At 43.1% G+C, this 26,473-nt stretch overlaps 1 protein-coding gene across 1 annotated transcript; it reads right to left on the reverse strand.

Annotated features, from left to right (window-relative positions):
- NCBP3 (nuclear cap binding subunit 3) lies at positions 1 to 26,174 on the reverse strand. The gene is made up of 13 exons (XM_065896431.1): positions 25,992 to 26,174; positions 23,977 to 24,042; positions 21,972 to 22,077; positions 13,045 to 13,170; positions 11,078 to 11,206; positions 10,790 to 10,866; positions 9,939 to 10,047; positions 7,502 to 7,601; positions 7,099 to 7,202; positions 4,692 to 4,986; positions 3,026 to 3,180; positions 1,363 to 1,524; positions 1 to 236 (listed from the first exon to the last, which is right to left on the reverse strand). The coding sequence occupies exons 1-13, from the start codon at positions 26,172 to 26,174 to the stop codon at positions 1 to 3; spliced, it is 1,848 nt and encodes a 615-aa protein (XP_065752503.1).
- Positions 26,175 to 26,473: the final 299 nt, after the last annotated feature.

The raw sequence follows: 26,473 nt of genomic DNA on the forward strand, positions 1-26,473 counted from the left end.
TCAGGACTCTGCCTCTGAACCAGAGCTGCTTTCCCGACTAACTTCAATCTGGAGAGATGGTAAGTTATCTAACCGGCTCTTCTTTTGGCGAGACTGTTCTTTCTCCTTAATCAGAGCCCCCCATGCCCTCTGCAGCTCGGAGTCATCTTCCTCTGTGCCGGGCGCCCTGTGATCCACTTTCTTCGTGTTCTTTTCTTTGGTCTTGGGTGCAGATCCTAAGCGATTCCATAAACTACCTGTTTGGGTGAGAAGGCATTTCAGCTCTGGCAGTCGATGTTGAGAAACAGGGGCACTGGCAACACCTGACATGCAGGAAGCACGGGGCGGGGGGCGGGGGTGGAGCCAGCAGGGCGGCTGGGGGCTTGTCCGTGGCACCTGCAACCATGGTGCAGCCTTGGGCAGATCCTCTCCTTTCCCTGGCTGCAGTCCCCTGCCTGCAGACTGAGACAACTGGACCCAACGGGAGATTCTCTCAGCTCGGGGATATGTGCCCCCCCGACCCCACCCTACCCCATGCTAGGCACATCAGAATCACCTGGGAGGCTGCTTATACTACACCTACCCCTGCCTGGTGAGACTCACCATCCCGTCCGTGGACAACTTCATTCTGCCAGGACTGGGCCATTCCCAGATCTTCCCAGCTACAACATTCTGCAAACTGATGGGCCTGCTACACTGTCAACTTTCAGATTCTGCCCACTCTCCATTAATTTTTCAAATATTAATAGTTAACAATAGAGAAATACACAGAATTTCATAAGATAGACACTCTGTAAGGCAATTAAAAGTTTTATTTATAAGGGCTTCCCTGGTGGCGCAGTGGTTGAGAGTCCGCCCGCCGATGCAGGGGACACGGGTTCGTGCCCCGGTCCGGGAAGATCCCACATGCCGCAGAGCGGCTGGGCCCGTGAGCCATGGCCACTGAGCCTGCGCGTCCGGAGCCTGTGCTCCGCAACGGGAGAGGTCACAACCGTGAGAGGCCCGCGTACCGCAAAAAAAAAAAAAAAAAAAAAGTTTTATTTATAAAAGCTGTAACAATGTGGAAAAATGCCTATGATAAGATGATATATGAAAATAATAGTATATTTATATGGGCAAAGACTGGAATAGCATGAAACTAAAAAGTATCTGTGTTAAACAGAAAGAATCAGGGGTGGGTTTTCTTTCCCATTTTCTAAATTTTCCACACTGTTACCATTACGATGACGATGATGATGACGATGACTATAATGAAAGAGGAAAAGTAATTTATTTTGGTCATATGCTATTTCCTGCCTTCTGCTAACAAAGTATTTCTGTGCTACACCCATTGTCTCTGCTCTTATCCAATTCCCTTCCCCATCAGTTTTCAGTGTTACCAACCTGATTTCTTCTCCCGAGTATCAGAGTAGAGGCCTTTAACATCTTGCCTGGGAACACCTAGCCTACTATGTACATCAGAAAAGGGCTCTCTCCGAACGACTGGGTTACCACTAAAAGCCTTTTCCGGAGAATGTGGTCTTTTTCCTAATCGCTGGCGTATATCTAGAAAAAGAAAAAAAGTACTACCGTGACCACGTGCGTATGCTTTGCTATCTGTACTGTCAACCTGAGATCTCTGCAGGACCTGGTACCAAATCTCCCTGAGATTTAGACACGTGCTGGACATGGGGCCCAGCACAACCAAGCTTTTAAGAGCCTTCCCTCTACAGAGTCTGGATTCTCTGGGAAAATTCAAATGAGAATCCCCAGGGGCTCACAGGGGGAAAAAAACCTTAGCTGACTGCTCCAGAAAGGAACTTCTGAGGCAGAATTGTCTGCTTTGTGTTTTCTGTAGTAGGATCAAGCAGAGCAAATGATTTACGAACATTTCGGCTGACAAGAAATACTGCACGCTCCCTGAGGACAGAAGCCGCAATCTCTGAACATGTAAGAAGTTCTCAATAAACTATTACATTGAACAATAGTTGTAATGAGACTGACAAAAAGCAAAGGATCAAGGGAAGATGTCCCAAATCGTATTTGTTTTTCCTCCAAGCCCCGCCCCCCCCAGAAACCTGCCTGTCCTCCTGAGCTCCTTCTCACAATAACAGCAACCACAAAAACACATTTATTAACAAGTCCCTGTGCTGGGCTTTCACCCACCTTGCCTATGCTCTCTGAGGACAGCACCCCCATCTTTCAGCCCCTCAGGCCTGGGCCCCTTGGCTTCTCTCCCTTTCCTCCCGCAATTCCCAGCGCTGAGTCTTCTTCCTCTCCAAGGCTGACACTGTCATCAGTTCTGCCTCCACTGTCCCTGATCTAGTTCAGGCCCTTGTTACTTACTTAGCTCTCTGTCACACGCTACGCCTCCACCAAGTTACCTTCTAAAATAGATATAAGATCATGTTACTTCCCGCCTCAACAAATGAGGTTTGCCAACTGAGATCCTATTTCCTCTCCGAGGCCTCACTCCACAGCCACATGCTCTGAGAAGCATCCCACAACAGATCTTCCCCCAACAGATCCACCTCCCCGCTCTGTTCCCACAGCCCACTGCTTACAGTGCCCTATCACAGCACTTACTCCATTCTGCTTCAGGTGGAATTACCTGAATGTGTGCCCTTATGTTTTTCCATCTGAGTTCTATGATTACTTTGCATCCCCTGCAAAGACTTCTAACACTCCCAGCATCTAGCCCTGGCACATAGCAGGCATGGCCAAGTACCCACTATATGCGTGTTTGCACATATAAACTAACCAGTTCAAACTCTTAACCATTTATACAACAACCCGAGTTAATTTCTATTATCCTTATGTATAAAGTATACCAATGACATACAGAGTAAAATAACTGTTTGGGACAAAAATATTGAAAACAAGTATTGCAAAAGTCTGATTAAATTTCATGTCCTAAAGTGCCAATGCCTAACCCAAAATTTAGAAGTGATGAATCAGGACTACTAAATTGGTCCGTAAATGACAGCGTTTTATCCAAGAACCTATCCCTGTCTGCATTTGCTTTCTGGAACTCAGAATGAAGCCCAGATACACAACTCAACAATACCTGTTTTAGTACTGCTGCCAGGTGGCCGTGGACGTGTGTGTTGACGTTTTTCATCTAACAAATGTCGGACATCTGCAAATTTCTCAGGTGTTAATTTGTTACCAATTCGGTTTTTTATATTGCTTGTAGATAGAGTATCTGCCTTCATGGAGTTCCTTTAAAAAGGGGGGTGGGGGAACAGTAAACCAACTTGAACTGTGGGATAACACTCATACAACAATCTCATACACTCTGGAAAAACAATTTAAGAAACCCAATCTAACATGGCCAACATTCACTTACAACACCATAAACCAGTAATTATTTGCTTACAAAAGCCAGGACCAGCCTGCTGTAAAGAGGCTGCTTGGGGTTGAGCAGGCCCCTGAGTCTTCCGGGGTGGTTTCCGCACACGGCATCTGCAAGCTATCGCAGAGCACGTACCTGCGAGCCCCCTCCTCCTGGGACAAACGCTAAGTAGAGGCCTGCAGAGGGCTGGAGGCCTCTGCTCACCCAGGCTGTGATCTGGCTACAGTCTAGACACAACGGAGTCTACAACCCCTTTCGTTAAAGGACAGGCGTCTCTGCCAAAGACCTCTCCCACCATGTCAGGGGACGGGTTCCATTATTCGGCAGCATTTGCCACTGGAAAGTTCTCTGAAAACTAAAAATAAGGATGTGAACAAGGCCATACAAACCAACCAGCTTAAAAGTTTTTTCTTCCCTTTTCCCAAACACACCATCAAGAACTCTTAGAGAGCACCCCAGCCTCGAGCCCTCTCTGAGCCATGCATATGCGATCTGCCCTCAGGAATCTGCTCAGCTCCACTGGTCATCAAAGAACGCATATTAAAATAACTGTATTTTTTCGTCCATGAATAGCAAAAATCAGAGTGATAATACCTAAGGTTGGTGAACTCTGTAGGCAACAGGTGGTAATTTGAGTAAAACCTTTTTGGAAGGAAATTTAGCAACATCACATTTTAAAACACGTGCCTTGACTTATGCAGTAACTAGAATTTATCTAGTTGTTGCAACAGTAAGAAAACAGAAATCCAGGGACTCCCCTGGCATCCCAGTGGTTAGGGCACTGCTCTTTCACTGCCGAGGGCCCAGGTTTGATCGCTGGTTGGGGAACTAAGATCCTGTGAGCCGCATGGCGCAGCCAAGGGAAAAAAAAACAAAACAGAAACCTCCATCAATAAGGGATTGGTTAAATAAACAATGACACTTTCAAAACAATGGACTGCATACACTTGAAAAATTAGCAGATGTCTACACTACATTAAATGGAAAAAGCATATGTCAAAACAAGATAAACAGTATAACTTAATTTTTGTACAAAGATATCTATAATTTCTCTATGTGTTATGTATACACATAAAACTAGCAGGAAAGTAATTCACCCAATTGCTAACAGTCGTTCTCTTAGAAGAGGAGATTACAGGTGACTTCACTTTCTATATCGTCTATAGCTTTTATAACAAAGATCACCTCTCGTACATTAAGAGGAAAAATCAGATGCTTTTATTCAAATTCTACAAAGGACTGAAATTAGAAAACATAAAAGTGGATATAAAATTAAGAGGCATTAAGAAGAAGTTAGTAATTGGTATTAAGAAGAACTTAGTAATTTTTTAAATCAAATTAAAAGCCAGCACTGATAAAAAGAAAAAAATATTTTTACCTGATATTTTTCAGCTGAGATTCTACTTCGTCCGCATACATCGTCATTTTCATGCTCTTCTTTGGCGAAGGGGTGGAAATCATTTTCAGTTCGAGATCATAGTCCATCTCATCTGAGTCTGAGCCGCTGGCACTGGACCGCCTAGACGTGCTCCGCTCCCGGGTCTGCTTGAGGGCTGGGAGCTCCTCGTGGTACTCCACCACCACCCTGTCATCAGCATCCATGTCCTGCTCCTCCTCTTCCTCCTCCTCCTCTTCCTCCTCCTCGATGGGTTCCTCAGGAACATTCACTAGTCCTAAGGAATTTAACCAAAAAACATTAGGAAAAGCCCTAAAACTAACAAATCCAATTTTCTATCCTACATCAGTGACCTTTTTAAAAGATGGGATTCCCATCCTTAGAGTTTATTGGGGCATTATGTTCAATAGTGCTAATCTGGTTACCATTCTGATCCCGACAACAAAGAATGTCTAGGTAAAGTATGAACGAGCAGCCTGATGCCATATTACAAAGTTATCTAAAATACAGACCCTCATCATTATTCACAGAGTCTGTATTTGTGAATTTGCCAATTGTATGTGTCACTCCAGAATCAAAACCCATGGCACTTTCGTGGTCATTTGTGGACATGCATAGGAGCAGCAAAAAATTTGAGGCACCAGCCATGCATGTTCCCAGCTGCGGGCAAGCAAAGCCACATCTTTTTTGTTTTATCTCACACTGTAAACAAGTGTCCTTTTTGCAGTCCAGTGAGTGCTACTTTTTAACACTTTTGTGGCTTTTATTGGTGATTTCCTTGTTTAAAATAGCCTCTGAGCATAGTTCCAAAGCTGTCTAGTGTTCCTAAACACAATAAGGCTGTGACAAGCCGTATGGAGAAAATACGTGTGTTAGATAGATAAGCTTTGCTCGGGCATGAGTTACACTGCTGTTGGCCTCGAGTCCAGTGTTAATGAATCAACAGTATGTAGTAAATGAGGTGTCTTTAAGCAGAAAGACACATCAAACAAAGTTATATATTGATCAGTTGACAAAAATGGTGTGATTAGGGCTTCCCTGGTGGCGCAGTGGTTGAGAGTACGCCTGCAGATGCAGGGGACACGGGTTCGTGCCCCGGTCCGGGAAGATCCCACATGCTGTGGAGCAGCTTGGCCCGTGAGCCATGGGCGCTGAGCCTGCGCATCCGGAGCCTGTACTCCGCAACGGGAGAGGCCACAACAGTGAGAGGCCCACTTACCGCAAAAAAAGAAAAAAAAAGGTGTGATTAGAGTCTCTGAATGGTTTTCAATGATCACGGTCACTTTATAGAACATAACCGCCATGAATAATGAAATGTACCTTTAAAAGTCATGGAAAAATGCTTGTAAGTGGAATGCTTGAAGCAGAATATAAAATATATGTCCACAACAGTTATTACAGTATTTATTGTGAAAAGAGACAAAGGAAAAATGTAAAATGAAATCAGTTGTTAATCTTGGAGTGCTAGAATTAGAGGCAATTTGTTTTTTAATTTCTTTAATATGAATATAAAGATTATATAATGAAAATAAAAGTAACTGAAATTGGAAAAGCCTAACTGTGTATCAGAAAAGTATGTGCGTTAAGCTGCAGATTTCAAATATACAAGTTTGGATATTCACATGAAATTAAAATGTAGAGATTTCATCTCTCCCTGTCCCTATTACAATGATAAATGTGTACGCGTGTTATTCTGTGTTTGTATGCTGACTTGGCTGGTTCTACAAAGCATATAGAAGATTTTCACAGATCAGATTCAAAATAAATAAATCTTTATAAAACATAATGAAAATGGTTCCTTCACAATAAGCACCAAAAGGAAGGACGGAAGGAAGGAAGGAAGGAAGGAAGGAAGGAAGGAAGGAAGGGAGGAAGGGAGGAGGGGGGATAGGGAGGGTGGGGGGAGGGAAGGGAGAGAGAGGAAGAGAAAAAGAAAAAAGAAGGAAGAAACAAAATGAAACCCAAGTCATGATATCCCACTTTACTGAGGCATTCACGTGCACAAGCCAATAAGCACAGAACGCTAAACAAGCAGCTTATTTTCATCAGACAAAGGAACGATCAAATCAACTCATCCAACAAAATAATTAAAAAAAATTTTTTTCATGCTTTTGATATTAATAGGAAAATTAGATTCCTAAGAAAAGTTTTAATTTTTCCTACATCTTGCCTTTATTGTTAGAACGGCTTTTATAAAATCATTTGACCTCTTTGTACAGGGCAATTTCAAATTAATTGTGACTTGACTTACTTTCCTATATGTTGGCAGAGGGTGAGGGCAAGGAAGAGAGGATGATAAAGTTTGGAACCTTAAGAGACTGTATTAAGAATAAAAATATGATTTCAGGAGCCAAACACGTGTCTACCCAAGAGCTGAGCAGGCAACTACCGGAATGTCGGTGTTCATAGGATGTCAAGCCAACGTCGTCCCCAATCAGGGCTCTCTTCTTGATCACATCCCGCTGAATGCGACGGGAATGGTATCTTCGCTTCCTGCAACATTGCCAAAACAAGCACATAATCAAAAACCAGCAGGAAGGGCCTTGAAATCCACTAGTTAATTTCAACTACACCCTGACACAATGTTAGGTGCTGAAACTGAGATATTTCACATGAAACTGAAAGTCAGCATTCTCACACCATTTACCACAGTTAAAAATCTTGAATTCTTTCTTCTTGTTTTCCTTCACTTCCACATATGGTATTGACATTCCACTGCAGAATACCAACTGAAGGATTATGAAAAGCTTACGTACTATTTAAACTATTGTATTTTAAGGTTTTGGACTCACCAAGAATTACTAAGAATTCCTTTCATGCCTCCGTAATTTGGATTCCCATATTTCATGTAATACTGACTTCTTCTCGCTGCTCCAAGTTCCTTTTTGTCATCTAAAAATTAATTACAAGTTACCAAGGATTTCCTGTGAGTGTGAAGACAATGTTGAATGGGTTTAAAAAAAAAAAAGAATGTTTTTCGTGGCTGGGATCAGATCAGCACAATCAGCCGACAAAAGGGGAGGACGCACTAGAAACACTCTCTGAGCGCCTCCTAACGCAGTGCCTTGTGGAGGGGGTGGAGCAAAACTCAGAGGTGAGGCAGGTTAAGCTGCTGTTAGGGAGCTGACTCCATAGAGAAAATACTATTAACAACAATACAATATACTAGGCTCCAAGAAGCACAGGGGAGCATCACTTATCACCAGCGTTCAGGAATCAAAAAGGCTTTTAGAAGAGGCGGCATTTTCACTGCCCCCTGAAAGATGATATTCATTTCTGAATGACAACACTCCAATAACACAGAATCAGGGTCAAAGAAACAGATTATACACAGGTCCATGTATTAGGCAAACCATTTTTTTTCCAGTTTACCGTGATGTTCCTCAAAATGGCTTAAGGAAAATAGCACAGCACCATATATCCAGAATGCACACAAATGGTCCCTCGAATAAGTAAATGAAGAAAAGACCCCATTTATCAAGTTAAAATGCCAGTTAACAGGAAGAAAAGGTGGTCAGTGAGCACGCATATTTTCATAATATAAAGGTCTCTTGACAGCTCCCTGGGCACTCACTGAACGCAACGGATGAACACCAATGGGAATGTACCCAGTGCTAGAGATAAACTTGGTGTCACAAACCAGAATGTGCACCCTACAAAAAACATGCCCACCAGCTCCTTGGAGAAATGGCTGATTCCAGATCTGGGGCAGGGAAAGTACAAGTTGAGTCTGGCAAAACAAGATGTTTTATTGTGCCATAAAGAAAGAACTCAAAGAATCACGAAGGCGTGTCACAAGAACACAGTTTGAAGAGGCTCTACTGGCCAAATCCAAAATAATTTGTGAATCAAAATAATGATAGAACAGATGATAACCCATTGAATAAAACTCCATGAATCTAAACTGATATAAGTAAAAAAGGTAAGTAAATACATAAACAAATGGGTAAAAAGGGAAAGCTCTTCCTTACGGCAGACTGCCAACTAATAAATGAGAGAGCTGAAAAGTCATCAATGGATCTAAAGCTACTGCATGGAAGCTGGATGAGGAACAGGCTATTTACATAACCTCAAAGCATCTCCCCACAAACCTTTAAATTATAAATGGAAAAAGAGTAACTTTATAGTGGAGAAACCTGGCGATCATTACCCTAACCAAGTGATAAAAGCTAACATCCTCAGGAAGGGGATAAATAAACACAATGTGCCTCCTGATATGATGCACTGAAAGTGACACAATGTCACTTCTGTGGTACAAACGCACAACCCGAACTTAATTAGGAGACATCAGACAAACTAAGGGGCAGCCTATAAAATAATGAGCCCGTCCTCTTTAAAAATGTCCCAGTCAAGGAAAACAAAGGAGTAGTTCCATATTGAGGGAGACTAAGGCGACACGGCAGACTTAAACACCCAGTCCTAGAGTGGATCCTAGTTCAGTGGGGGAGTAGTATAAAGAATAATCCCAATGTATTTGATAATCGTCATTGTCAGCAGCAGCAGCAGCATGAACTCTTAACACTTACACAGCACTCACTGTGTGCCAGGCAGTTTTTTTCTCCCCCAGGTAGTTTAAATATACAGAGTGGGGAGCTGGTACAATCTGAATGTGGACTCCGAATTAGGTAATAGTATTGTATTAATGCTGAGTTCCCTGATTTTGATAACTGTGTGTAAAACAAAGTCCTTGTTCTTCAGAAATACTTACTGAAGTATTCAGGGGTGAAGAGTTGTCATTTCCAATTAACTCTCAACTGACTCAACCCCCCCCCACCACACACACATTATTAATGTGTACCCAAATCATTATGTGTAAAAAGCCTTATGAATTGTTAAGAGGCTTTTAATTTAATTCTTTAGAGAATGAGAGTTGAATGGCACTACTAGCAATGTCCAGGAAGATACTGCTATGATACCTAAAATACAGTTTTAAAGTTTTCATAGTTCAGATGATAAACTGGCTGAAAAGCACATGGGACAAACCAGCTTTGACAGAAAATAACTTACTTTAGCTAGAAACCACAGCAGTATACAAATAATATTCACTTTCAATGTGTGAAATTCCAACTCAGGCAGCAAGTCATTGATTTTATAAGCACAGAATATTATAGTTTGAAGGAGCTTTGAGATTACCTGACCTAAGTTCTGATTCAAGAGAGGTGTCACTCAATAAAAATCACTTTGATTAAAAATAAAAATCAATAAAAATCAATACCAATTATCATTTACCTTTTGTAGCAAATCTCATGAATAACCTATTTCCTTTAGCAAGTTTGTTCGCTGGACGAAGATCATTTCTTAGCAGAGATTCTTCTTCTACCTGAGACAACGTGTCCAACTTAAGAAAAAAGAGCATTTTCGACATAAAAATTAAAGCCTTTTTCATATTCATTCAGCAGCAAAGTTACCACTGATTAAGAAAGCAATCTACCTTTACTAATACCCACCAGCATTACAGCACCAGTTCCTCTGCAGGATGTCTAAGTCAGAGGTCTTCGCTGACCACCTTGTCTAAAAGAATCGTCTCCATCATTCTCTACCTGCTTACCCTTCTTTATTTTTCTTCACAGCACTCATCACTTCCTGACCTTATATTACATATCTGTGTATCAGTGTATTGTCTGTCCACCCCACTAGAATGTAGGCTCCGAAACGGCAAGGACTTTGTTTTGCTTGACGCTATACCCCCAGCACCTAGAATTTGGTATATGGTAGGCATTTAATAAATAATTTTAAAATGAATACACTTTAATATTTCCAACAATAGTACATATGCCATTAGGAAATATGCCATTACTTGCTATTCCTTAATTTTACTGATTTGATAGCATTTCAAAGGATTTCTCAATAAAACCATTTCCTTTCATACAGAAGTGTGAGTACTAAGATCTCAAGATGAATCATTCATTATAGCCACACGAACTTAAAGGCCAAGAGCCTGGTGCCCCCTCAGGAGGTATAACGGTGAAAGCCAGAGGAAGAACACAACGTACTGTATTAAGTCTTTAAGGCTTAAATACCAAGACAGTAAGCAGTTGTTTACAGTGAAACCTTACAGACACCTTTGCCCTCTCACTGACCTCTACATCACTTGCGTTCTCATCTTCAACTTCTCCTTCTTCAGCCTCATCGTCATCGGAACTGTCTTCCTGCTTGTCTAAAATGGAACGTGAGGGACAAGATGAATCTTAACTCCATCTCATACATGCTAAGTCTAATATTTTCTCCTCCTCTTTACTAATGATCCAAAGCATCATAGCTTATTTCAGAAATAACTGGTGATGAGATGCTATATAACACTGCACAGAAACTCAAGTTGTAAAGGACAGGACTTTTAGCCCCAAAGTCCCTCCTTTGTGGTCAGTTACCTTTTTTACTTTTCTCAGACGACTTGTCCTCATTGGCATCCCTGCTTCTTATCTTATCCAGGGCTGGCAGGGAACTCATATTGATAAGGGCTCGTGTGGCTGTCATTTCATCCAACCAAACCACGTTACCTAAAATAAGATAACACGTTACATCACATCCAAACGGTTAAGTTTCTTGAGAACAGAGACTACATCATATTCACTGCTAAAGTCTCATTCAGCTATGGACTGGCATCAGTAAATGTACACACCAACGAATGAAAGGAACTACAGAACCTGGTAGTAAAACTTCTTTGATAAAATCAACCTAGAGCTACATTCCCAAACTGGGTCCACAAAATAATGGTCAAGTACTCCATGAAAAGGAGTTCTGTATATTAAAACTGCCTGGTATACAGTGGCTGTTATACATAAGTGTTAGCAGTTCTTGATGATGATGATGGTGAAAATTCTCAAATAAATTTAGATTATCCTTTATTCTACTGCCCCCTACATGGAAGCCCTCTGCTGTTCCTTGTTATCCAGACATGCTAAATGATGTTTCCCTACTGTGAAGTGTGGGTGACGATGGCATCCATGGGATATATAGAATGGAGGCGTGACAGCCACCTGGCTTTGCAGCAATCAATTTAATTTGCTTCTTTAAGAGAATTTAGCAAGAAAAGGTTTTTGAGAAGTTTAACTTTAAAGCAGCGTTTCTCAAACTTATGTCACTCCTGTATCTCAGTTTGGGAAATGAAGGTCTAAAGATTCTCATCTTTGTTAATAATATGCCACATGGTCTTGAGCAAATCACCTCCCGCTTCTGTTTCTCAGTTTCTGATGTACAATACGAGATAGGTGAACTGGATGATTCTAAGGGTTCCTCTGACTCTAACATCCCTTAGCTACAGTTTTCATTAGATAAATCAGGCGTTAGCAAATCCAGCCCACCACCTGCTATCATTGATTCATTCATCCATCCATCCATCACCCATCCATTTATCTATTTATACTTGAACCGGCTTTATTTAGTTATAACTAACGTATAATAAACTACACACCTGCCACCTGTTCTTGTAAACAAAGTTCTACAGAGAACGGCCACGCTCATTCAGTTATATTGTCTATGGCTGCTTTCACGCTACAACGGCAAAGTTGGGTAGATTCCACAGAGACTGTATGGCCTGCAAAGCCTACAATATTTATCATCCAGCCCTTTATAAAAAAGGCTTGCCATCCCCTGATTTGGATGGTCCAAGTTAAGAAAAAAGGAGAAAAACTTTTACTCAGTCATGCTTCTTCTTCTTTCAATGAATTAACATCTAAGAAAGCAGCCGGGAAAAGCAGGTCAGCACACTGGCAGAAAGTAAAGCCAGACTAGAAGTGAGACAAGACAAGAAGCCAGCAGAGTGGGTACCAAAGGTCAGGCCAGACTTGGAGAGGGGATGCAAGTTAAAAATTACAGTTAGCTCACAAGTGGAACAGTCCCCAGATTAGGGCCAGCAGATGAAGCTCCAGAAAACACAGTCCAAAGCAAGCAGAGATGAGAAGTCTGGCACTGTGTCAGAGGGTTCTGGTCTAGTTCTAGGTCAGAGATAGCCCTCTGAAAAGCTGTATGGCAAGTTGCAATGACAAAGTCTAAAGCCCTGAAAATGCAGCCCCAAGTCTATGCAGTTGGACCCACCCCTTTGTTGGGAAACTGTGGGTGTTAAGAGAGGCCTTAGTCATGTACCCTGGACTCAGCTGCCAACAACCATCCTCCTAGAGGCCGGATAACCACCTCTGAGCTGACTTAGAATACGCATGGAGTACGATCTGGCAGACTGGTTAACGCACTCTGGTTCTCAGCAGTGAGCAATTTTTTCTCTCCTAGGCTAAAGGCAGAGGTTAGACATAGTCTGGCCAAAATCATTCACCATTTGAGATGGCAAAAATTATTTTAAAATCATAAATAGAAGCATATTCAAGTAACCTGGGTTACTTACAGGAGGTATCATCCAACCACTCAATGTGGGCCGGAGGATATTCTTTAAAATAGGAAAAGACATCCTGGGTACTCATCTCATCTACGCCGCAAATGTAGATTGTCTCCAGTCTCACTTTGGGGATTGCTAGAAAAACAAGACACCTGCTGTTGCACAATCCACCAGTAGCCCGTTGTAACAGTTCAGATAATAGGTATTTTAAAAAGAAATATGCTGAAAGAGATAATAATTATTTCAAAAGAAAATGAGACTTGACAGTAAGGTAAACTATTTTAATTTTTATCACACAGCAATAGCATTAAATAAATGACTATTCAGAATGGGCTTATTAGGCTGAGGAAGATTAAACAAATGGTGTTGATTATATACATGACACCTCGTCTCAAAATGACCTGTAATGATAAAAGCAATACCGAATTCAACAGGATTATTCATTGAACTTGATACACCGATTCTAAAATTTTTTAAAGATATGTCAATGAGAAATGTGCGACAGTCAAGACAGTTCTGAGAAGAAGAAGAGGCACTGCCCCTGGATGTAAAGCAAAGTACGAAAGTAGAGCAAAGAAATCCTACAAATCAATAGAAAATGACAGCCCCAAATAAAAATGGGCAGAGGACATGAGCAGGCAATTCACACAAAAAGAAACAGAAAAGGCCAATAAACATGAAGAGATGGTTGACCTCACTACTATCAGGATAATCCACCTTAAGACAAGGTATCAGTTTTCACTGACCAGGTTTTTTTGTTTGTTTGTTTTTTTAATTTATTTATTTTTGGCTGCGTTGGGTCTTCGCTGCTGCACACGGGCTTTCTCTAGTTGTGGTGAGCGGGGACTACTCTTCGTTGCGGTGCGTGGGCTTCTCTTGTTGCAGAGCACAGGCTCTAGGCATGCGGGCTTCAGTAATTGTGGCTCACGGGCTCTAGAACACAGACTCAGTAGTTGTGGCGCACGGGCTTAGTTGCTCCGCAGCATGTGGGATCTTCCCGGACCAGGGCTTGAACCCGTATCCCCTATGTTGGCAGGCGGATTCTTAACCACTGTGCCATCAGGGAAGCCCACTGACTATGTTTTTAATTCATGTCTTTTAGTATCAATTGGTGGCAGTGTGGAGGAAAAAGCCCCTCCCTCTGCTGGTGGGAGTGTGAACTGCCACAGCCACTCTGAAGGGCAACTAGGAGTGTCTATTACAAATGTAATTAAGCACATGCCCTATACGCAAAGGAATTCTCTTCAGTATCTATCCTAAACACACATGGGTTCACAGAGTGGTCCACACAAAGATGTTTGTTGCAGCACTATTTTAATAACTCAGTAGCTATCAGAGTAATAAATTATGGTTTATCCATATTAAATGAATCATGGTTTATCCATATTATAGAATATTAAGCAGTTAAAAACAATGAGATAATTTATTATATACCATGGAAAGATTCTAAGACACATTACTGAGTGAAAAAAAGCTGCAGAAAAATACATACATTAAAAAAATTAAAACATAAATATCACCATATATTTTCTAAGGGTATATATTTGTGTACACAAATACATAGAAGAAAGTCTGGAATAATTCACTCCACACTGATAAGAGCTGTTACCTCTGGGAAGGAAGAAACATTGAAGGCTGTGGTCTAAAGGAACCTCAGCCTTACCAGAATTGTGCTAATTTTTTACTAAATACTTTAAGCACATTATCTCATTTAATCTTTTTAATTGTGAAATACGCAAATATATCAACAAAGAAAAAATATTTTTAAAATACCTGTATATCTACCACCTAGCTTTACGCTTAAATTCTTAAAAAGATTTGAGGCAAATAGGGCTTCCCTGGTGGTGCAGTGGTTGAGGGTCTGCCTGCCGATGCAGGGGACACGGGTTCGTGACCCGGTCCGGGAAGATCCCACATGCCGTGGAGCGGCTGGGCCCGTGAGCCATGGCCGCTGAACCTGTGCGTCCAGAGCCTGTGCTCCGCAATGGGAGAGGCCACAACAGTGAGAGGCCCGCGTACCACAAAAAAAAAAAAAAAAAAAGATTTGAGGCAAATAAAACACTACATATGAAACTAGGGCCCGGGCTTCCCTGGTGGTGCAGTGGTTAAGAATCCGCCTGCCAGTGCAGGGGACACGGGTTTGAGCCCTGGTCTGGGAAGATCCCACATGCCGCAGAGCAACTAAGCCCATGCACCACAACTACTGAGCCTGTGCTCTAGAGCCCGCGAGCCACAACTACTGAGCCTGTGAGCCACAACTCCTGAAGCCTGGGCGACTAGAACACATGGCCTGCAACAAGAGAAGCCACTGCAATGAGAAGCCTGCGTACCGCAACGAAGAGTAGCCCCCACTCGCCACAACTAGAGAAAGCCCGTGCGCAGCAACGAAGACCCAACGCAGCCAAAAATAAATAAAATAAATAAATTTAAAAACAAACAAAAAAAACCCTAGGTCCTGTGTAAGTGCTCCACGTCCCTTCTCTCCCCGAGCTTCTCCAAAGTAGTTCTGTCAAGAAGTCAGCATCTGGGACTTCCCTGGTGGCGCAGTGGTTAAGAATCCGCCTGCCAATGCAGGGGACACAGGCTTGAGCCCTGGTCCGGGAAGATCCCACATGCCACGGAGCAACTAAGCCCGTGCACCACAACTACTGAGCTCGCGTGCCACAATTACTGAAGCCCGCGCGCCTAGAGCCCGTGCTCCGCAACAAGACAAGCCACTGCAACGAGAAGCCTGCGCAACGAAGAGTAGCCCCTGCTCTCCGTGACTAGAGAAAGCCCACGTGCAGCAATGAAGACACAACACAGTCAAAAAAATAAATTAATTTAAAAAAAAAAGAATTCAGCATCCATTACTCCTAAGTATGTTTTTATATGTCATATATTTTATTTAAAACAAATGAACTTGAAATACATGTGAATACTTTCAGATAAAAGTTCTTTTTAATTTTTTTTTTTTGTCATTTTGAAGAGTAAAAGATAGGTTTAATGGGAGCCCATTAGGGGTGGGCAGAATAAATCAGGTAAGTATCTTCCTGCCAACTCAGATTCATGAAGACAGAGATACCATCAAGACTTATGAATCCTGGGACTTCCCTGGTGGTCCAGTGGTTAAGAATCTGTGCTTCCACTGCTGAGGGGATGAGTTCAATCCCTGCTCAGGGAACTAAGATCCCACATGCTGCATGGTGCGGCCAAAAAAAAAAAAAAAAAAAGACTTATGAATCCTTAGCAAGTCCTTATTAGTGACCAGCAGTGCAACAATGAACAGAACCCCAAATGAGATGGATGTCCACACTGGACATGCAGAGTAACTCTACCACGCAGGATGGGAAACTGAAGAGGTAGCCCAGGGGATCTTCTCAGTTCTTCAAGCTAAAAGCCATGATTTTGGAGGAAAAAATCCTTTGGGAAGTAAAGAGATGGTTTTGAAGAGGGTAAACAACAAGGAGAGCTCCTGGCGAGGGTAGAGGAATCAGACTGAGGAGCAGGCAGAAGAAAATCTTGTAGGAGATGCTGATATGAAGGATTTAACCATATATGAGACAAGCTTAAGATCTGATGGAAGCCTGCAATGTCACTGCTTAAAATAAAACAAAGCAACAAAGAAGGCGCCTAGATTTATGCCCAGATGATGAGAAAGGACTAATTGCTGAGGTGGCAGTGAACAAATGAACTGGGGAATGAGAACCGGGCATTTACTGAGTGTTGACTACAAGCAAGGTGGTGAGGGAATCATCTTGGGTTTTCCAACAGGAAAGAAGACAATGAATGACAGGTCGTAGGACACAAAACTCAAGTCTTTAAGAAAGCAGATTTCTGAAAATCCAGAGAAAAAGTAGCCAATTTCAAAGCCTCAGATTAGGATGATCAAAGAATTTGGAAGACACTAAATACAGTGACTCAGAGTATGAGCGGTGATCCCAAGAAAAGAGAAAGCAACAAAGCTTAGGTGAGCACAACTCACCAAACAACACATATGGGAGACAGATAAAGGGTAAATTACCAATAGAAGAGAACAAATGTAAGAAATGTACGAATCTGAAAGACTACATCAGGCTCTATAATAACATGGAAAATGCTGATGACAGACTGTCAAGTGAAAAGGAAGAAAGCAGTAGGACTACAAAGGGAAAAGCAAAAACAAAGTCCATACCCAGAAAAGATTAGAAGGAAATGCACAAAATGTTGACAATGACTGCATTTGGGTGGTGCGCTGTGGGCAATTTTTCTTCTTACTTTACTTTCCAAATTTTCTTTGGTGGACACGAATTGTTTGTCTAACATCTGATGAAGAAAAGGTTACAGTCCAGAGCAAACAGGCTCATCAAAAATGCCAATGGTGGGGGCTTCCCTGGTGGCGCAGTGGTTGAGAGTCCACCTGCCGATGCAGGAGACGCGGGTTCGTGCCCCGGTCTGGGAAGATCCCACATGCCGCGGAGCGGCTGGGCCCGTGAGCCATGGCCCCTGAGCCTGCGCGTCCGGAGCCTGTGCTCTGCAATGGGAGAGGCCACAGCAGTGAGAGGCCCACGTACCGCAAAAAAAAAAAAAATGCCAATGGGGGACTTCCCTGGTGGTCCAGTGGTTAGGACTCGGCGCTTTCACTGCCATGGCCCCGGGTTAAATCCCAGGTCAGGGAACTAAGATCCTACAAGCCAAGCGGCACGGCGGGGATGGGGGTGTGGGGGTGTGTGTGTGTGTGTGTGGCAATGGTGGGTTTTTTTTTTCCCGAGTGTTTGGAGCAACGTTGCTTTGGGGAAAAGGGCAGAACTGTTGATCTATTTTGCTGTACTACTGAAGGGCAGTAGAATAGCTATCATTAAGTGAGAACTAAAACCCAAGATAGGTGACAAGAAGGGCTTCAGAAATAGTTTTAACAGATTTGAGTCTTCGAAGCTAGAACTGCGCCCCACTGTACTAACCAGTGACTTCAGAACTAGGCAGTAATCTCTAAAAAGCCGCAGGGAAGGAGCGAGGCACCCTAAAGCCTCGAGAAGGACTAAGCCCGTACTGATTTTCAGAAAAGAGGAAAAGAGAAATTCCCAAACGATGCAAAAGATTGTCATTCTCGGAAATTTTTAAAAAATAGCTTATCAGACAGAATCTCTGATCCCTTAAGAAACTAAGTCTCTCCCATAGGAAATGACATGAGTTCACTAAGAAGCAAGCCAGCTAACCTCATTTCTTTTTTGATTGGATTAGCAGGCCAAGAAATTCAAAGAATACCACAGACATGTTCTATCTCAAGTTTATTAAGGCATGTCATCTAGTTCCCCATGACAATAAAATGATAGGTGGGCCTGATAATAGAATAAGACTATAATTCACGGATCTGTGTGTCATGGCATGATACGGGATTATCCTGTTTGACATTTACCAACAACTGGATAAAGATGCAGAAGCCAGGCATAACAAAGTGAGGAGTGCAGATAAAATGCTGAAAGGCAGAGTCAAGATGAAAATTAACTCCGTAAGCTGAAATGGAGTCTTGAAATCAAGATATAATTTAATAGGGATAAATAAAAAGGCAACTCTTTAAAATGTCTCAAGTACAAGATGAGAAAGACTGTTTTGATAGGTGCATTTCCTGAGGGAAAGAACTGGTGCTTTGGTTGACTAGAAGATGACTACTATGAAATGGCTGGGACAGAAACCGTGGTCAGAGTCCTGCCATGCATTGCACGAATCCAACCAAATCTGGAACCTGTACCTCATCTGGTGAAGGACATTTAGAAACTGGGAAGGGTCTATAGGAGGGAGACCAGAAAGTCATGCCGCATAAGAAAGTTTAGGGAATGGGCTGTCCATTCCTTCACCTGAAGAGTTACTGTGTGAATGAGGAAAGGACTTAATGTTGTTCTAAGAGTTACACAGTAACTAATAGACAGAAATTACTAGAAAGCAATTTTTGTTCAACATGAAGAAGTATCCAAAAATAAGACCGTGGGGACTTCCCTGGAGGTCCAGTGGTTAAGACTATGCGCTTCCATTGCAGGGGGCACAGATCCGATCCCTGGTTAGGGAACTAAAATCTCACATGCCACAGGGTGCGGCCAAAAAAAAAAAAAAAAGAAAGAAAGAAAGAAAGATAAATAAATAAACAGTGTGCATGCCTTAATTAAAACAAAGACAAAAAGACTGACTGCTTCATAAATAGTTCTCATGCCACCACTAGGAAATGTTCAGGCAGAGGCCAAAGGACCACGGGGGAACTCTGCCCAAAGGCCTGCAGCACTGGGCAGGAGGTGGGATCCAGATGACCTCTAAGGTCCTTTCCAACCATGAGAGCTTTGATCTTGGAGATAAAGAGAAGCTGCTTGACACTGTCACTCAAAAGTAGCGAGTTACTCTCGATGAGGACTGGCCTAGTGCAGCGCATCCCAACCCACATCCCTGAAGCTGGCAGAGATCAGGAACACAGGCTTCAGTCAGACCAGCCTTCGAACCCCAGCCTTGCTACTTACTACCTGTGGGACCTTGAGCAAGTTTCTCAACCTCTCAGCACCTTACTTTCCTCACCAGTAAAACAGAAATGATAAATACGTTCCCTGCAACAGGGTTGTTGGAAGATAAGCTAACCACATAGCACAGTGATTGGCACATAGTAAGCATTTATCAAATGGTGTATTTTATTACTGTTGATATTAATAAGAAGAAATAACTTGACACCTACTGTGGCTGCAGGAATCAAGATGCTTATTCCAATGTCCCCATTCTCCCAAGAGGCTGGACCACTTAGATGACTGTTTGGAAGATGGGGAATGCCAGATAATAATAATAACTAACATTTACTATATGCCAGACACCACTCTAAGAATCATAACATTTTGTCAGAGCCTCCCAACCACCCTATAAGAACGTTATCCTGCCTTCCCAGATGAGGAAACTGAGGTTCTTAGAGGCTAAACAACTTACCTAAGGTCAAAGAGCTAGAAAGTGACAAGTCAGGATTTGAATACAGGCAGTCAGACTTCAGAACCCACGCTCTTAACCACAACACCAGTGGTTCTCAATCCTGACTGCACATTAGAATTACCTGAGGAGATATAAAAATAATAACTATCTCTGAGATCTATCCAAACCCATTCCCCCACTCTAATTTAAATTGATCTGGGAAAGGCAGCAGGGTTCTCTGGAGTTCAAGAACACACTCCAAAACCAGGCTGCTTCCTGGATCAAAAAACAGGTTGTAATGAGCAACTGACATTCCAGGCAGATCTATTGTTTTTAAGAGAACCTTTAAAACCATGAGATCGGGATTACTTTTCAAAAAAACATTTTTTTTAAATTAAAATTTAACCCCGAAAGTGATCATTTTCAGGAAGGTATCCTATTCCCATTTTACAACAAGGAAAGTGAGACCTAAAAAGGTTCACTAACTCGCCCGCATTCACTAAGGAACTGAGACTAGATCCCAGGAGGGCTCGGCACTCTAAAGAGCCCCAACACAGGTGGGAAGAGAGGCTGAAGTGGGTAATTAGGGATGCTTCACAGAGGCAGTGACATCTGAAACGAAAAAGCATGGGACAAGGAGGGGCAAATCAACAGAGCGACAGGCATGAGCAAGGTCAGAAGCAAGATGTCACAAGGACTGCTTACGGGACTAGAAGGAAACGGGGGGGCTTTCAAGGTGGAGCTGTAAGAAAGGCCTCCGACACCTGCCTTGTCTAGACTGTGCAGGCACATGAATGCCTATGCCTTCACAGGACTTTTTCTGAAACAGAAAAATCCACTCAAGCAGATGCCTGGACGCCTGGCCTGCAGGGGAAGCAAGGTCGTATTTCCAAACTGAACTCATTATGCAGAAAAAAGGAGTAAAGCAGCATCCAGAGTTGAGCTCTGCGTCCGAGCTACTCTGGCCACTGGCACGGAATGAGGTTTGGGTCTCTGGTGTCATATCACATATTGTAAGGCAACAGAGCAAAGTAGTTAACAGCAAGGCTTTAGAGTCAGATAAACCTGGGTTTATCTGGTTTATCAGGTTCTAACCCTGACTCTACTTTTACTAGCTGTGTAAACCTGGGCATTTATTTAACTTCTTTGGGCCTGTTTTCTTTGTAAAATAGGCATAAAAATACATTCCTCATGGGGTTGTTGTGAGAAATGAGTACGAAACAAATATGTAACCCGCTAATTAACACAGTGCCTGGTAAGAGAGCAAGTTCCCAACAAATAGTCGCTATTCTTTCATTCATTCAACATGTTTTCATCAAACAAGCAAGCCTAGAGAAACTCACACAGCAGAGCACAGACCTTTAACATGCATTCAGAAGGCTGCCTATTAAGCCCGTCACAAATCCCAAATTTGCAAATACAACAGAGGGCGGTCATTTGCACTTATGGAATAATAAATATGACTGTGAACTTACTAAAAGGGTAATAATAATTTTCCCCTCTATTCATAAATTGCTTTCGAAAACTGGGGTAGGTTACTAGATAATTCAGGGTGAATTTCAGGAAGCATGATACTTACCCTAACAAAACACAAAAATAAAATAAAATCACAAGCCTGTATCAACCGAAGTATTAATGGTATCCCCCCGACCAATCTGACTCCCCTAAAAGACAGTCTCACTGTGATACACTCCCACTATATTTAAAGGCAAAGAAAAGTTAACACTTCTATGTTAAAAGCAGAAAATGAGTAAGAGTCCATAGAAGCACAGCTCTAATCTCAGCTCTGCCTCCAACTAGGTGACGTTCTCTGGGGCTTCTCAGAGAAGACAATCTCCTTCTTCCTAGCTCTGACATCTGAGAGACAGCTAATGCAGCTCAACTTTAACAGGTCACCTCAGAAATGGGGAATTCACCAGTTCCTTCCTTTGGCAGTATCTGGATGAGGACTGGACATGCAAGGCAAGGCCAGAAGCATGAGGCCCTGGCAGGGAAAAGTCATTCTCTGGGAGAATGTGGAAAAATTCCCCCCGAACACCCTGTACCTTTCTTCATCATGTCTCGGTCCAAGGCTACATTTCTTTGGGCAAGATTTACTTCTGAGCGAAAATGGAAGCGCTTAGCTCGCTGTTCTTTCTTTTCAATTGCTTCCTAGAAGGTATAGAAAAAGCCAAAGAAGTGAAACATGGAAGAGGAAAGTTAAATCACAAACACAAAATGATGCATCAGTGACAAGTAACTTAGAAGAAATAAGCAACATTGTGCCTTTACTAATTTTTGCAAAGAACTAGATATTCACAGTCAATGACTGGGAGGGTATACACTAATAGTGTTATAATTTGTAATAATCTCTACAATGATTCATTGCCTATCACTGTATCCGGGACACAGTAGGAATTCAATGAATATTTGTTGATTCAGTGAGTAATGAATAATGGTTTGACATTTATTATTAGAAATCTTGTAAACAAATTATATCTAAACAATCTTAACATTCCAATTTTTCGGGTGCAGAAACTGAGGCACAAAGGAAGTTAAAAGGTTTGCCAGAGGCACTTCAGTTAATAAGGGGCAGATCTTCTGATCTCAGTGCTATTTCTAGAAGTCCCCCCACCACCCCCATTTCACAAAGTCTGTGTGCATGGTAATCACACCTATCACATTATGTCTGCCTGAGCAGTCCACTCCCTAAAGCTTTTTCTGCATTTGAAAATAACATTGAAGCAAAGAAACTCTCTCCTCTATTCTAAACTTGTGCCCATGGAATTGCCAGTTTTCATCTGTAAGTGACAAGAAGCATTGATGCTCTCTAAAAAACAAAACAATCAGTTTCCTAAATTTTTTTTTCCAAGAGGTAAAATAAACCCAGGTCCAACTATGGGTTTCTGATAGCTTTTAGGAAGCTTCACTAATTGTATATCGACTTTGCCACACTAATTGAAGGTCTGACTATAGAAAGCTTGTGGGGATTGGTAAAGCAGCAACAATTCTGTTATTTCCCAATAGTTATGCTAATTTTCTTCACTTAAGTTTTCCCAGTGGAAACAACTAATCTACCTTCCTTTAGTAAGACTGAAGTACCAATTCTTGGCTACCACCCTTTCCCCCATATATTTGCTTCATATAATGGTAAATGGTGTGGGCTTAAGAAGAGTCCTGTATACTTCTTTTTCAATTACAAAAAGAAAACATCTTCACTTTATTCTATTTTCTTGTCAAAAAAGATGATCAGTTCCTTCTTTTGGCCTTTAAGCAATCAGAGATTGAGACCCAGATAAAACACAAAAAAGTTAGCATGACATACTTATTTTTATTTTTGCTTTCACACATCCAATATAGTAACACAGGATTATTTATTCAGAATTGTAACTTAAACTCTGTTCGAAACTTAACTGCGCACATTAAAGTCAGAAACAATGTTTAAGCTGAATATCATCAGCAATTAAAGCAATAAATAAGTATCAACTGTTTATTGTAAAGAAAATAATATGTTTCGTTCTGTGAGGAGTTACAGTGAAGCTGGTAATCTAGTAACAGCAATCACTAGATAAAAGGCAATACTCCCAGGTACTGGGAATAATTCAGTCCACTTGGCCTTCAAAGTTTAGCCACACACACACATTCAGGAAATCGTATTTTTCTTGGCCTCAACCAGTGAGGAATAAAGACGTTTACTAAGGGCTTACTACGTGCAAGGCACTTTCATGTTTTGCTTCATTTAAAGTGGAAACAGTTTACACATTTTTAAAGAATGGACAGCACAAAAAAAGCACTCCAGCGCAGAACTTTTTCTTGATTGTGGTTAATTACAGGCATCTCGGTACAGTGATTACATCTTCTCATGGATTCAACGACACACAAATGCTGTCTCAATGTTCTCAGGATGCATGAAGCCATCACGGTAAAACACAAAATTTAAACCTAAAAAAAAGTTTCAATCCAACAGCAAAAGAAAAAAGGAGGTAAAGAGTAATTGCTGTTCTCCTAGAGATTCGTTCATTAAGTTCACCTGCTTCTCAAAATGAATAAATTAATCATGGTCTGTCTTACCTTGGAGGTGACATCGATTCCAGTGATGAAGCTGCCAGCCTTGTTTTCATATCTTCTGCTTGTGTCCTAACAAGAAGGGGACGGGTGAGAATTGCTAACGAGCAACGGACGACCAGCCTGACAACCCATTCCTTCTGGAGAGTCGTTCTTTTCAGCAATCCTTCCCCCGCCCCGACAACCTCATATCATGGGGAAGCCTGTCCCAGTGGCTCCATGTAGCAATCAACTACTATACCAGGAAGGCTTTTCTAGGCCTAGCCACAACATAAAGTAATTCCATCTACTGAAGGTATCCGTGTAAATGAAAATCTAAAGGCGCTCATGAAAAATATCCAAGATGAGGCACAGTCACTTATCTCCCCAACCCAGACTGGACAAATTCATTGTGCCAGGCCACCAGATGGAGCACAAGTCTTCACCAAAATGCAGGAAGTCAGGACTCACCTCGACCTTCTGGGGAAAACACAGCACAGCGCAATGAAAATAGGATGGGATTTGGAAGCCTGGGGACTCAAATCACAGTTCTGACGTTCACTGATTACATGACACTGTACAATTCCTTTGGCCTCTCTGGGCCTAGGTTTCCTCTGTGGTATCCGCCTACCTTTCTGACCTCTTTTAACTGCTCTCCCACTTGTGCTACAGAACTTGACCTTTCTCCAACAAAACAATCTTGTGCCCATCTCAGAGCCTCTGCACTTACTGTTGCCCCTGCTGGGAACGCTCTCTTCCAAATCTTCACATGGACGGCTCCTTTTTGTCACCTAGGGTTCAGCTTAAATTTCACCATCTCAGAGGACTTTGCTGACCATCCTATGCCATTCTGCTTCCTGCTCTGCACACCCTCCCTGCCCTCTGCACACTTCCATCCCATTAACATGCTTTATTCTCTCCACAGCACTCACCACTACCGTAAATTATTAGTTTACTTGTGTCCCCCCAACTGGAACATAAACTCCAGGACACAGTCTGGTCTTGATCTTGGTCAAGTGCCTAGGACTGTGGCTGGCACTAAGTGGGGGACGCAATAAGTACATGTTGAACTGAAGGAATGAAGGGATGATAACACCTACTTCACAACCTCAGTGATATTTTAAATGATATAATGTAGTAAATGGTAAAATGCCACTATGTTAGTTGTTGTTGCCAGAGTCACTATAATTTACTGTCTTTAGTGCTCTTACCTTTTTTTTTTAAAATCTTTTTCCATAATCTTAATTTAAAAGCAAGACTAGCAGACATGTGCTAAAAAGTAGTCCATGTTAGGTGAGAAATTAAGTACATGAGAGAAGCCATGCAGGCCTGAGACCAGCCCTAAGAACCGGACACAAGACCACCAAACCAAAAGCAAAAACACCTCTCAGCATCCCCATCGTGATAAAAGAGGGACCAAGGACCACTGCTGGTTCACTGATGTTTTGTTTTCATTAAGGGTGAGATGCTGGAGCCACGGTGTAACAGCGGAGCCGCGCGGGGACAAGATGACCCTCAAGTCACAACAGAAACACAGAGTTTCTGCAGCTGACAAGCCCAGCTCTCCCAAGGGAAACCGCGAGTGCTATGTTTAACAGACACCAGCTCCACCGGAGTAGGACCCACAAAGAGACCTGGATGCCCGCGCCACTCGACAGTTCTTTCTGGGCCGCTCCTGGTTCTGTTCCCGCCCGGGGCTCGCCCTTTATCTCAAGCCCCCAGATAAACCCAACCCCTCCTCATTCACACTCTTGCACAGACTGACTCCGAGGGGCAGCGAAGGGGGTGTCCTCAACTACCCCCCAGCTCCTCCCCACCTCCTCCAGCCCCCTCAACACCCATTTCCGGGCGCCCCAGCGTCCTTTCTCTCGCTGCCCGTCTCTGCTCAAGCCTGGCGCCCCCGCCCCCCGGGCGCTCGCCCCCCCACATCCCTTCACCCAGACTTCCCCCAGCCCCGGCCACCTCCCCTTCCGGCCCCCACCGGCGCGGGACACTCGCTCAGCGACCTCCTCCTCGCCCTCGCCCCCGCCCCCCGCCCGTACCGGGATCAGTTCCTTTAGCGAGCGCCGAACCGGCACGACCTCCAGCTCGCCCTCCTCCACCTCCATGGGCTCCGGCTCGCCGCGGTCCAAACCTGACTCTGCTTCAGGCGACGGTGGCCCCAAGGCCGGCCCCGCCGGGACCTCCGCCTTCACCGACACTCGCAGGCCCCGTACGGCCGCCATCGCCGCCCGCCGGCCGCACCACTGAGAGCTCGCCCGCACACCGCGGGCTAGAGCGCCACTGCCACAGGCCACGGAGCAGCCGCTACCTAGAGCGTCGCCTGCTGCGGCTAGAAGGCTCTCTTCAGCGCCGACGCCCTCTGGTGGTGGGAGGAACCCTGGACGGCTGGAGCGGATCTGGTGAAGAGGAGGCGGGACCGAATGGGAACGGAGGCAGGGCCTGCTGGAGGGCCACCCCCCTGCGGGGCCTGGAGCAGTTCGCTACAGTCTGGGCTTAGAAATTAGCTACACCTTGAGCAGTA

Source organism: Phocoena phocoena, chromosome 19, assembly GCF_963924675.1.
Source record: "Phocoena phocoena chromosome 19, mPhoPho1.1, whole genome shotgun sequence".
NCBI lineage: Eukaryota > Metazoa > Chordata > Mammalia > Artiodactyla > Phocoenidae > Phocoena > Phocoena phocoena.